The sequence below is a fragment of the Lissotriton helveticus genome, chromosome 3_2, assembly GCF_964261635.1.
Source record: "Lissotriton helveticus chromosome 3_2, aLisHel1.1, whole genome shotgun sequence".
NCBI lineage: Eukaryota > Metazoa > Chordata > Amphibia > Caudata > Salamandridae > Lissotriton > Lissotriton helveticus.
Genome location: NC_136062.1, coordinates 246,955,375 through 246,967,860, shown reverse-complemented (window position 1 = coordinate 246,967,860; position 12,486 = coordinate 246,955,375). Strand labels below are relative to the sequence as shown.

Sequence of the window (12,486 nt, the reverse complement as noted above, 5' to 3'; positions counted from 1 at the left end):
GCATCAAATCACGAGTTGGACTTAAACAGTGAATTCATCTACTCAGTGATGCTCCATATGTTTTCTTACTCTAAAGTTATTTACCGCCTCACACTTATGGTAAGTTAAGGGTAGATCCCAAAGTACCATGAAAAACCACGATGTGGTGCCCCATATAGCTTTTAATCTGTGGTCTAGAGCTGTGCTGCCCTGAGGGTTTTCTCATCCAGAATTATTAGACATTGCTGCAGTCATCAGGCTTCCATTATTTAGATTGCCAAATCACATCAATAACAACCTGTTTCTCCTTTGATACCCACCCCTCAGCTTTGTGTCTCACAGTTGTCATTCTTCAAACCCCTGTCTCTTGCATACCTCACCACTGTCCTCAACTCCTTCAAAGCCACCTCCTATGGAGAGGTCTTAACTTTATCCTTCAAGCTTCTCTTAGAAAAAGCTTGCTTACCCTGGTTGATGCGTCCCCATCTCAAGGCATGTACTCAGAAGCTCGCAGGACAAGCCAGAAGCACCCACTCCTAAAGAAACCCATACTAAGATCCTGATGGCCTCGTTGATTACTGGCCCATTACACTCTTATCGTTCTTAGTAAGATCCTGAACATAGTCTTTTCCACGTATCCTTTACTGCACAGACACCTTTACCATACATGGTAAGTACAGGTAAGGTGTGTGTGTGGGGAGATAAATACATGTAGAGTTATAGTTCATCGAAGAGAACCACGTCCTAGACACCTCCCAATCGGTTTCCAAAGCAACCACAGCAGAGAGACCGCACTCCTCGCCGCCACTAAGATCCGCTCCCTCCTCGTCCGGGGTGAAACCACAGCCTTTATCCTACTGGACCTCTCAGCTGTCTTCGACACAGTCTCCCAACGCACCGTAATCTCAAGACTCCACGACGCCGGCATTGCGACAAGGCACTAGACTGGATCCACTACTTCCTGACCGGCCGAACACAGTAAGTGAGACTACCCCCGTTACTCTCAGAACCTACAAAGATCAGCTGCGGAGTGCCCCAGGGCTTCTCCCTGAGCCCCACCCTCTTCAACATCTACATGACTCCCCTCACAGCCATCATCCGAAGCCACGGACTCAAAATCATCTCCTACGCGGACGACACCCAGCTGATCATCTCCCTCACCAACGAACCCATACCAACAGAATCAACTTTCACAACGGAATGAAGGCAGTTGCTACCTGGATGCAAGACTGCTGCGTAAAGCTCAACTCTGACAACAGCGAAGTACTCATTCTGGGACCCACCCCTGGGACGGCTCCTGGTGGCACCCGCACAAGGAACGCCTCCCACCCCTAAGGACCACACACGCAACCTTGGCATCCTACTGGACTTCTCACTCTCAATGTACTGCCAAATCAACACAGTATCCTCATCCTGTTTCCACACGCTCCGATGGCTCCAAAACAGAATACAGAAAGACGGTCACCCACGCACTCATCACCGGTAGACTTGAATACAGCAATGCAATCTATGCCGGTGTCACCCAGAAACAGCTCAGGAAACTACAGAATGTCTAAACCACCGCAGCCAGATTGTCCCTCAATATCCCCTGCCCCAGCCACATGACACAACACCTCTGACAACTCCACTGGCTCCCTATCAACAAGAGAATCATTTTCAAGCTCCTCACACAGGCCTAGAAGGCTCTCCACGACACAGGACCAGAGTATCTGAACCACTGCCACGCTTTCCACACAGCCGCCAGACAAATCCAATCCGCCCAACTCGCCCTGGCCTCTGTCCCATGGATCCTCAAGACCAGAACCGGAAGAAGACCCCCCTCCTACTTCGCCGCCAAGAACTGGAACACCCTGCCCCTCCACCTTAGGCAGTCCACTTTGTTGACCCAGTTCAGGTGGGACCTCAAGACCAGGCTCTTCGCCTAAAACCTCCACACCCAGACGGCTCAGCAGCCGTCCCCCACCCCGCCCCTGCGCCTTGAGATCCTCATGGGTGAGTAGCCGCTCTTTACAAACTCCTGATTGATAGATATATGTATATATAAATATATATACCCAGTCAAAAGTGTCAGCCGGAACGCATCAGTCGTTTCATTTTAATTGTTTTATGTCATGAGAATATTTGGTGTTCGCACAATAAAATAGAAATTTGCACAAACACCTCCTGGGTGCACAAAATCTATTCTGTGCCGCTGTGTTGGTATTTCGGGAAGAGAACACTGTGAAGGGGTATATAGATATAGAAATTAAAAGGGGAAAATATATTGAATTAACATTTTATAGAGTGAGAGAGTGAGTTTTACTTACCTTACGTATAAATACCCTGCCTTATGATATTGCTGGACTTTTTAGCTGTCTTGACCCATCGACCATCACACCCTCATCCACAACTTGATGTATTTAATGGGTTTCACTGGCTCTCACCATACCTGTGCAGTGAACACCACCAGTTCATTCACATGGGCACCTACACACTTAAAGAATCTTCAAAAGATCTCTCTCACCTACAGAGTCCCCCGAAGTTGTCCCCTTCATAGAGACTCTTGCGACTCTAATCACAAATAACAGCATCAAAATTCACCAATACACTGAAAACACACAACTCTAATTGTGCCCTCTGCTCATGACAGCTCATGCCTCAAATACTCCCTCACCTGTTCCAGACCTAAATGTCCAGCATCTACCTGAAGCTCAATACAACCAAAATAGAATTCAGCACTTTGAAGGGAACAAGCAAAAACTAATACAAGTCTAGCTCAGTGACACGAACCTGGGTGGATTTGAACCCCAACTTTCACACAATGTTATGTTATGTTATGTTATTGGCAATTTATAAAGCGCGCGTACGCCCGAGGGCTTCTTGGCGCTGGTAAGATAAAAAACATAACAGGAGGAGAGTCTGGCGGAGGAGTTATTTCGGGTAAGCTTGTATGAAAAGATGTGTTTTAAAAGCCTTTCTGAAGGCAAGAAGGTCTCTACTCTGTCTGAGGGCAAGAGGTAAGGAGTTCCATAGGGTGGCTGCAAGGAAGTGAAAACAGCTGCCGCCTTGTCGTTTTTTCTTGAAACGAGGAACTTCTAGAAGATCTTTGTGGGCAGATCTTAGGTTCCGTGGGGGGACGTATCTACCGATCAGCTGTCTGATAAATAGGGGTCCTTTGCCTTGCAGAGCCTTAAAGATAATGCATCCGGCTTTAAATTCGGTTCTTTGAGCCACGGGGAGCCAGTGCAAACTCTCGAGGCCTGGTTTGATAGGTTCCCATTTGGGTACTTTGCAGATCAGCCTGGCGGCCTGATTCTGCAGGTACTGAAGTCTCTTGAGTTGTCCTGCGGGTAGGCCTAGGTATAAACTGTTGGAAAAGTCAATATGGGAGAGTACCAGGGCCATGACCACCTGGATTAAGGCGGAGGGAGTGAGGAAATGGGCGATTTTCCTGATTTTCCTTAATTGGAAAAATCCAGAGGAGACCACGGTACCAATTTGGGATTTTAGCGAGAGGTCCTCGTTGATGGTTATCCCTAGGCTTTTCACAGTGGAAGATTTTTTAGGGGGGAGGCCCATGTCCGATGGCCAGAAGTTAGGGCTCCAACTAATTTCGCTCTTGCCGGGCAGGATCAACTCAGTTTTCCCTGGGTTTAGTCTGAGGTGGTTTGAGGACATCCAGCTCTGAATTAGGGTCATGGTGGCCTGGAAGTCCTCCACCGCGTCAGGAGAGTTGAGGACAAAGACAAGCTGTAGGTCATCTGCATAGTTGTATGCAGTGACTTTATGCTTACTTAGGGCAAAGAGGAGGGGCCGCATGTATAGGTTGAACAACAAGGGGGATAGTGAGGAGCCCTGGGGCACCCCACAGAAAGACTTGACCTTGGCGGCAGAAAAGGAGCCTAAGCGAACCGATTGGGTACGTTCGGAGATGAACGATTTTAACCAGGCTAAGGCAGAGTCTCTGAGGCCCGCCTGTTCGACACGGTTGACCAGAATGGAATAGTCAACCGTGTCGAATGCCGCGGATAAGTCGAGGAGTACTAAGGCTTGATGAAGGTTGTTATCGGCGTTGGACCTCAGGGTGTTTTGGACTGCTAATATTACCGCTTCAGTGGAGTGACCAGGTCGGAAGCCCGCCTGGTTGGGTTGGAGGTATTCTGTTTCCTCCACGAAGTTAGAGAGGCAGTTGGTGACATGTGCCTCCAGCATTTTCGACAGAAAAGGCAGCAGTGATATGGGCCGGTAGTTCGCAAGGTCGAGCGGGTCGATGCCGGGCTTCTTGGTAAGGGGAATACAATACCAATACCAAGATACTCTGGTTCACTCTGGACACAGACCTTATCCTTAAGGAATGTATCACCAAGGCAGCTTGGTACCAACTTTCTCTACCAAGGAAAGTGAAACTATCCTTCCCAGAAAACAAATTGAGAACTGCTGTCCCATCCCTGTACTAGAAAGACCTTCAGCAGACACAGTGTGGTAGAAGCAGACCGGTTTTACCATGAGTGTAGCTGTTTACTAATCGTGTGATGGGAGAAAATAGGTATGTCTTTGGGAGGATCCTTTATCACTAAAGGAGGAGTGGTTGAAGTAGAGGGGTGTGCAGTCAGGATCCAGCTTTACTAAGGAAAGAGTAGTATAAATGGTGGTATGACCTGACCTTTCAAACTGCTATGAAAAGTGTGTTATATGTGTATATGTGCCTAAAAGTATTCCTAGCACTGGCCCTGTACACGCTACAGAGGCACCAATACAGTGGTGGTATTTCACTTCCCAACCTGGAGGCCTACTATTGGGCAGAACATCTGACGCCAATCAACGACTGGCTCCATGCCCCGGCGGACCACCCGACATACGCTCTCTCTCGAGAGAGAGCGAAAATGTCGTCCAGAAACCTATTATGCTATCTCTACGGTACCTTTAGAAGGACTTCCCGGCTACGGCGGTAACACTCGCCGCATGGAAGAAGGCCAACTGTTGCATGGGGTGGGACAGGAAACCCACACGTCAGACTCCACTGTGGCACTGTCAGTGGTTGACGGAACTCCACAAACTGCGAGGTTTCCGAAGGTGGGACGACATTGGCATTTCTACAATAGGAGATGTAATTGCCATGGGAGAGCTCAAGTCTTTCCACGTACTTAAGTCGAACTTCGCGCTCCATGACACACAACGGTTCAAATACATACAATTGCAACACGCCTGGAGGGCCCAACATATCGCACTCACAGATATCCCTGAATATACACCACTGGAAGTGAGGCTCCTCCAAGAGCAGATAGCAGGAAAAGCGGTCTCACTGACATATAAAACATTAACTAACCATCTATTAGGGGACCTAACGAAGCTCAGGACCACCTGGGAGGCGGAGGTAGGCGAGATGGAAGACCTAGATTGGGAGACAGTTCTGATGCACCCTCGGGAGGTGGCGATCAAGTCCCGACTGCGGCTGATTCAGTTGAATGTACTCCACAGAACATACTATGACAGGCAGCGGCTATGCAGAATGGGGAAGGTAGAGGACCCAAGTTGCCTTAGATGCCATCAAGGAGTGGGAGATTTCTATCACACGATATGGTCCTGCAATGTAATACAAATATACTGGACCCAGGTGTTCAAAGAATTAGAGGAGGTCCTGGAGGCTCCAATCCCACAAGATCCCAAGCTAGCACTGTTGGGCATGTCCAACGACGTAGACTTGACACGCCCCCTCCTTATATTCTTGGTCTTAGCCCTAGTGGTCGCGAAAAGGGACATCGCAAAACACTGGGGAGCGCCGGAACCCCCAGACATGGAGGAATGGAGAAGAGGGCTAGATCTCTACATGGCAGCAGAAAGGGTAACCTATAAGGCTAGGGGGTGTCCCAAAAAATTCCGCAGAATTTGGTCTAAGTGGAGACACTACCATGGGTTGGACGGGGGGCTCTGAGGGAGGGGGTTCCCTGGGTGGCCGGGGGGTAGAGTACCAAGGTATAGGAGACGTTGACACTGTAAGGGTGTCAGACTAAACTGCGCCCATTGTCTGTCGTGACACACTGAAGATCTGTGAGTCAGAAAGATGAGGGGCATCCTATGGCAAGGCGGGGAGGGAGTGGGTGAGATGGGAGTGACTGCAACAAAGTTTAACATGCAATCTGACGGAGGTAAACACATTGAATTTTAATTGTTAACTGGGGAGGGGGGGGTTCAGCAAAAAAGAAAATGCAGATGCTCGGATTGTTCCTTGATTGATCAGTGACATGTATAAGATTACACTATTGGCATGGTACCGAAACTTGCCGCCCTGTCCCCGGGATGTGGGCTGAATGGCCGTGTATCCATCAGCTGAGTGTGGGATGGGCTACCGGTGACTCTTGTTTGGAGTACTTGAGTGTATGTTACTGGATCCTTGTAAATCTGCAATAAAAATTATTTGAAGAAAAAAAAAGTATTCCTAGCACTAAAAAGAAGGGGTGTGTTCTCTTTGAGTTCCTTATCTGCCGTGTCTGGTGGCGCAGTGGACTAATGCATCCACTTTAGGGGCCTGTGTTTGACCTCATGGTCACAGGTTCTAATCCCGGCAGGTCCACTCAACCTTTCATCCATCTGAGGTCGATAAAATGAGTACCATTGAGTTGGGTAACAATATACATCTGTAATTCAGCACCTTGAGACCCTTTGGTGATACGTGCGCTTTACAAATACACGTTATGTTATGTTATCACAAGGAGAGTTTTGTGGGTTTGCGCTTGAGGAGTCCTTGTGAACTAAGCTTTGGAGGTGAAGTGAATATGCCAGCCTTGCTTACTTATTTCATGGTCAATGCACACAATACTCTACCATACTATGCTACTTTACTACCTATAGTACAGATGTGTTGATGGGTAATCTCAGGGCGGTGAGATGTAGCAGAAATAAGTGAAAGAATGTGCCTGGGAGCTCCTAAAACACCAAGGCTGGTCACAGATCAGCAGATCTCCTTAACATTCCTGAACACCAAATAAAGGTAGATAGAGAAAGTTATTTGAAGGATTTATGTGAGCATGTGAATGCTCCCTTCACCCCTGTCCCCCCACGCTCTTGTGAAGCTAAAGTAGTTCGAGTGTTGCACCTACTTATGCCAGCTAATGCTTCCCATGTAAAGAACAAATGTGCACCAAAAGAGGGCATGTTAGAGCAGAAAGACAAACTAAAATGGAACCGGAGTACAAAGCAGAATTAATGAGCCACTGATCATCCAAAAGAGCATTATGAAAGAAAAGTGTTGATTGCCCTCCCGTAGGCGAGGTGCACTATTAACAGAACCTAGCATTACCTTTAAGCTCCATGCTTTTATTTTTATTGTAGAATTTCTCTACAAAATCTGATGTATGGAGCTTTGGAATATTGCTCTGGGAAATTTACTCTTTCGGACGTGTGCCTTACCCTCGAATAGTAAGTATGATCATTTTATGATCTTTAACTATTTTGATTACTGTATGAGAGTAAACATTGTGGCTGTAAAGTGCCTTCTACAGTTTGAGAGGTGTGTGCTAAGACTAGGAAGTCCTATTGGTTGCGAATATAGGAAATGTTGGGATGAGTCCTATCTGCTTATGGATGATATTCAGTGGATGTGGGAAGTAGGACACTTCTTCCTGCAAATATTCATTATCAAACGGCAGGTAAGATTCCAGTCCAGAGAATTCTGTAGGTGAAAGATGGATATGACCATTGTTATGTTGACTAATGGAACTCCGGTGGAAGCAGTCAAATTCGAGTTAGATAAACGTCTGAACATAACAAGAATAGAAACGTCTGAACATAACAAGAATAGATACAAGCCCTTCAAGAAGCTAGAGTGAACTTTGAGGATGACCGGGCAAGTCATCCCTGCCACTGTTAGAAAAAAAAGGGAAGCTTTTAGGATGAGCGAGTGAGAGACTGTGCTTTTTTGGTGGCTAGAGGGAGCTGTGACTGGTCACTATACAATTCTAATGGAAATAGATTAAAGCCATTGGAAAAAACACTATCTGAGAGAAGTACTGAGTAGGAGATGCACATTGGCGCCATTGTTGGTAGAGGTAGCATAACCTATGACACATGCAAGCAGCTCCCTCACTCAGTGATACCTATTTGCTTAATTATGTTGTCTGGTTTGACAACTATTTTGGAAAATCGGGGATGAAGAGAGTCCTGTTTAGGTGGAGAGAATAAATGCATGCAACCTGTCTTTTTTCAATGTCTATAGAGAGCTGAGCTTGAGACAGAAATTAGTAAATTGTCCTTGCGTGACACTGATTTACAACTAAATATTTGCTATTGTGGAGTTTTGTAGTGTTTCTTATTTGACAGGGTTGCCCCACAAGAAGAGGGAAAATGAACGAATTGAAATGTCTAGCATAGTCAAGGTCATTTTTTAGTTTGCCGTCTTCCTGACTCTAAGCTAGGAGAGGTGAGGGTGGACTAACAAAGTATAGAGTTCTACAGATGGGATATTTTAATCCACATACTTCCACTGTAGTGCATAAATCTATCCAGTAAAGTGATAAATAACTTCATTACCTTAGATGTTGGCAGTGGCGAAGTCCTAATGATGGATCTGGAAGTGCAGTTGGAAGTGGTCAGTACTGAGTAATCCTGACATAGTGGGGAAACTTACATTATTTACAAACTTCCAGTTGGAACCAATTTAGTGCCTATGATGGTCAGGCACTGATTCTGTTTTTGAAATGAAATCAAGCACTATTCTGTGTGTTTTGGCAGCTCTGTTCTGGGAGGGATAGACACAATTGTGTAGGTAGAATGTTTAAGCGATACAGTGGCTTCAAACAACAGCTCCTAGGGTGGGATATTGGCATCTCTCTTATTTGTTAGAAAATACTGCGGATTATTTGAGATATCTCTTAGTTTGTGTTTAAAGAGTGTTGAAAGTAAATGGGGTGGAAGCAGAATTCTAGGGTCCAGTTTACCAGAAAGGAGACACGCATCTACAATGTAGGATGAATCAAGGTGTTTTTTTCCATCACTATGTATATGTGTGTATGTGGATAGATGATAGTGTTAGAAGCATGTATTTTATTGAAAATACATTTGTGTCTGTTTATCCTTATTAAGATTGATATACCCCCTTGCTACTGCTAGAAGTGAAAGGTTAACGGGATATTGATTAGCCTTGATGTTCTTTTTATTTCCATATCTTAGCCCCTAAAGGATGTGGTGCCAAGGGTGGAGAAAGGGTACAAGATGGAGTCCCCTGATGGTTGCCCCCACGTGGTGTATGAGGTCATGAAGCAGTGCTGGAACTTGGACCCCCACACGCGACCTACCTTCAGAAAACTGCGGGAACAGCTAGAACATATCAAAGCCAAGGAGTTGTACCTGTGATTCGGGTCCAGAAGGCCCTTCCTTCAGATACTTTCCCCCTCTCCATCAGACCTTGCAATCCTCACTGGTGAGGGAAGAAAAGAGAAGATGGGACTTGAAAGTAATAGACTTAAGAGATACCTGGGCGTAAAAAGAGCTCTGGCATTGATGCAAAAGGACTCTTAGGAAAACAAGCATATTGAACTGCACATATCTAAAGATTCCCTGATCGCCTCCCTCGTTGTCCTGGCATTTCTTCATTGGCTTGCCCTTCCCAGCCTCTGCCTTAAACCTTACATATCCTGCAGTACCTTGACCTGTAACACTTCTTGATCCCCCACATTATAATTCGCCCCAAGCTTTTGGCTGCAGCATTGAGAATGTATAATCCCTACATACCTAGCCCTTTCTACTGCTCCGCTGATGGAACAGGCATCTAGAGAAATTACAATACAAGTGCATTGTAGGCGAAAGCTACTTTCATATCTTTCTCAGTGAGAAAGGGAGACGGCAAAAAAATGGGAGTCCTTCAAGCACCAACATATTTGTTTTATTCATTAGAGAGCCTAGCATCTCCTACTTGGTAGGGTTTCCATTGTTAAAAAGACATTTCTCTGGCAAACCTGGAAAAGAATATCTAAACAAACACCTTTGTTTCCCTTTGTCATGGCTGGGAGTCGGAGAGAGTTGTGGCTGCTTTCCTACTGGCAGCTCCTAGCTTTGTATGAACATTAAGGACTCCAGTAGTGGTATTGTTCAGCCTGGACTAAGTGCAAGCCAGCCGCCATGGTATTTGTAAACAGCAAAGGCCGGCCCTTTGGTCATTATTGCTAGTTTCAACGTTGCTAATCCTTTTTAATGGATTATTAGCAGCTTCGAACTATAATGCCATTATTAACATGTATTTTCTTTTACAGCGGAAGCCATAGTAGCATGGGCAGAGGAGTCTTTTTCTGTTTTGAAAACTAACCTAGTTATGTTCTACTTCAAGCCTCTAAAATCGCCTTACCTTGATAGAAGGATCCAGGTCTCATCGACAGAGCTGTTTGATGCCATTCAAGGAGTCTGAGATCAAATTGCTTCACCGCTAGAAAAAGCAAACTAGGAATACAGGGTGCAGAAGACTATTGGACAGGCGTGTGGAGTGGAAGGAACACTTGTGTGTCAGTACCAGTAATGGCAAAATCATGTCAATTTTGATGTCTTGAAGAGGCACAGAGGTTCAGTCTTTAATTTGGGATGAATGAGGGAGGGTGAAAGAGCAGCCAAAGAATAACTATCCGTTGATAGACATTTATTGTACACCGTTTAAATGTTCTTGATTTATACTCGAGGTGCATTTAAACCCCTGGGAAAGAGCCCTTTGCAGAAATTGATCTTGAAAGAAAAATGATTAAACTAAATTGCATGGCTTGAAATTCTGATTTTTGTCAGGATAAATTCTTTCCTCCCTCATGTTTGCGGTATTCTTTTTTGGACATGGTTCCAATTTAAGTTAGACGTTGCTTGATGTAAAAAGCTTCCCACACTGATGACAACTATCAATTAGGATTCTTCTCAATATTTACTCCTGCATATTTTAAGTCCCATCCCTTCTGAACAGCACCTTTAAATCGAAAATATCTCCTACCTTTCAGTTTGCATGGATTCCATGGTTTGGCCTCTACTGTACATCAAAGCTTCTTAAATCAAGTGTCTGATCTTTGTAGTGTCTGCTGGGTAGGTGTTGCACATTGCTCCTTGTGAGCACTTTGTCTTTCAGATCCTAGGGAACAGCACCTGCAGTCTGCACCCTTGTATGTTTTTGGGTGTGTTGCTGTGAAAGGTGCATTGCAGCCGGTCTAGGGGTAGATTTGCAAGTCACCCAAGGAAATTAATCAAACTTCCCAGAAAGAATATTCTAACATTGTTAGCAGTTTTCTTGATGTGTGTTACCTGTTGGGAGGTGGTGAGAAGGAGGGTAGTGAACACTATTGTATTCCTGTCGACCATTACTCCACATTACGGAGACTTGTCGCCCTCGCACCACTCAAATAGCCTTGCTAGGAATTGAATGCATGTTTTAATGAGCATCATGTGTGCACACGGCCAGTAGGTTTCGTACAAGAGTAAACAAAGTTATTACGAGGTGGAGATAAAGTAGGGCATACAAGGTCACCTATGCTTCATACTTGGCATAAGTGCCTCGAAGAACTAGACATTTAATTTTGCTGCATGTAAGATTAGTTTGGCATCATCCTTCGTAGGAGCATGCTGTCTCACATTCCTTGTGTGTCTGTCTATCACCCTTTACTCCCAAACTCTTTCCACATTAACCCTCCCGCATTCGATTTTTCCTCTGCACCCATTGCTTCCCTCGCATGTTGTCATGCCAGTATCTTTTGTACTCTGCCTCTTTCATCACACCTTCGTGAACCATACATAATCAAGTAGAGGTGAAATGAGATCAGACTGGCACTCAGAAGAACGTACGAGGTGACTAAAGTATTTTCTCCCATCAAGACGCCCTTCCCAAAGGCAGAATGCGATCACCACAGGCGATTTAAATTTCGGTCCAGATGTGTTTTTGGGTTGTTTTTTTAACTTTTGGTTCTTTTGTCTTGTATTATTTTTTTTACTGTTTTTGTTAAAATCAAGGAAGAAATAATAATAATGGATGTTTTGGGTTTTACTGAAGTACGAATCATTTTTTTATTGTGAAAGAAAACGAAAAAACTACTGCAAAATCGTAAAAAAAAAATATCCTCTTTTGAGGGACAAGTGTTTCTTTGTTGAAATGTTTGCATGCAGTCTGCAGCGACCTTCCCATTCCTACCTACTGCTTTCTATTTCCGTATATGCTGCCAGTGGTCAGAGTATATGTGTAATAAAACCATTCCATATGGGTCGTTGTCAGAGTTTTGCTTTTGTACCAGCATGTTGAAGATCACCTGGGTTTCACTGTCCTTCATTCTAATGTTGTGTTCAGAATACGGCAACTTGTGTTCCTCAAGTCTTTTGGTTTGATCCATACCTGGAAAGATTTGTGATCACACATTCCGTAATCCAGAATGCCTTCGGAAACAGTCTCCACCATATATTGTTTTTAACACCATCTGCGCTGTTTGTGCTTCATAAAGAAATGGCACAAAGAGGAAAACTCTACATTTATTAGCACAAAACTTTGCAAAATGTATAGTTAAAGGAGCATCGTTGAAAGAC

The 12,486-nt window shown here is 44.9% G+C and overlaps 1 protein-coding gene across 3 annotated transcripts in view; it reads left to right on the top strand.

The window, feature by feature from the left end:
- CSK (C-terminal Src kinase) overlaps positions 1–12,169 on the top strand; it is a 797,455-nt gene extending 785,286 nt beyond the window's left edge. For all 3 annotated transcript variants that reach the window (XM_078685133.1, XM_078685131.1, XM_078685132.1), the window contains 2 exons: positions 7,288–7,374; positions 9,124–12,169. In XM_078685133.1, coding sequence (XP_078541259.1) covers positions 7,288–7,374; positions 9,124–9,306 — 270 coding nt within the window. In that variant the 3' untranslated portion in view covers positions 9,307–12,169. The remainder of the gene's footprint in view (positions 1–7,287; positions 7,375–9,123) is intronic.
- Positions 12,170–12,486: the final 317 nt, after the last annotated feature.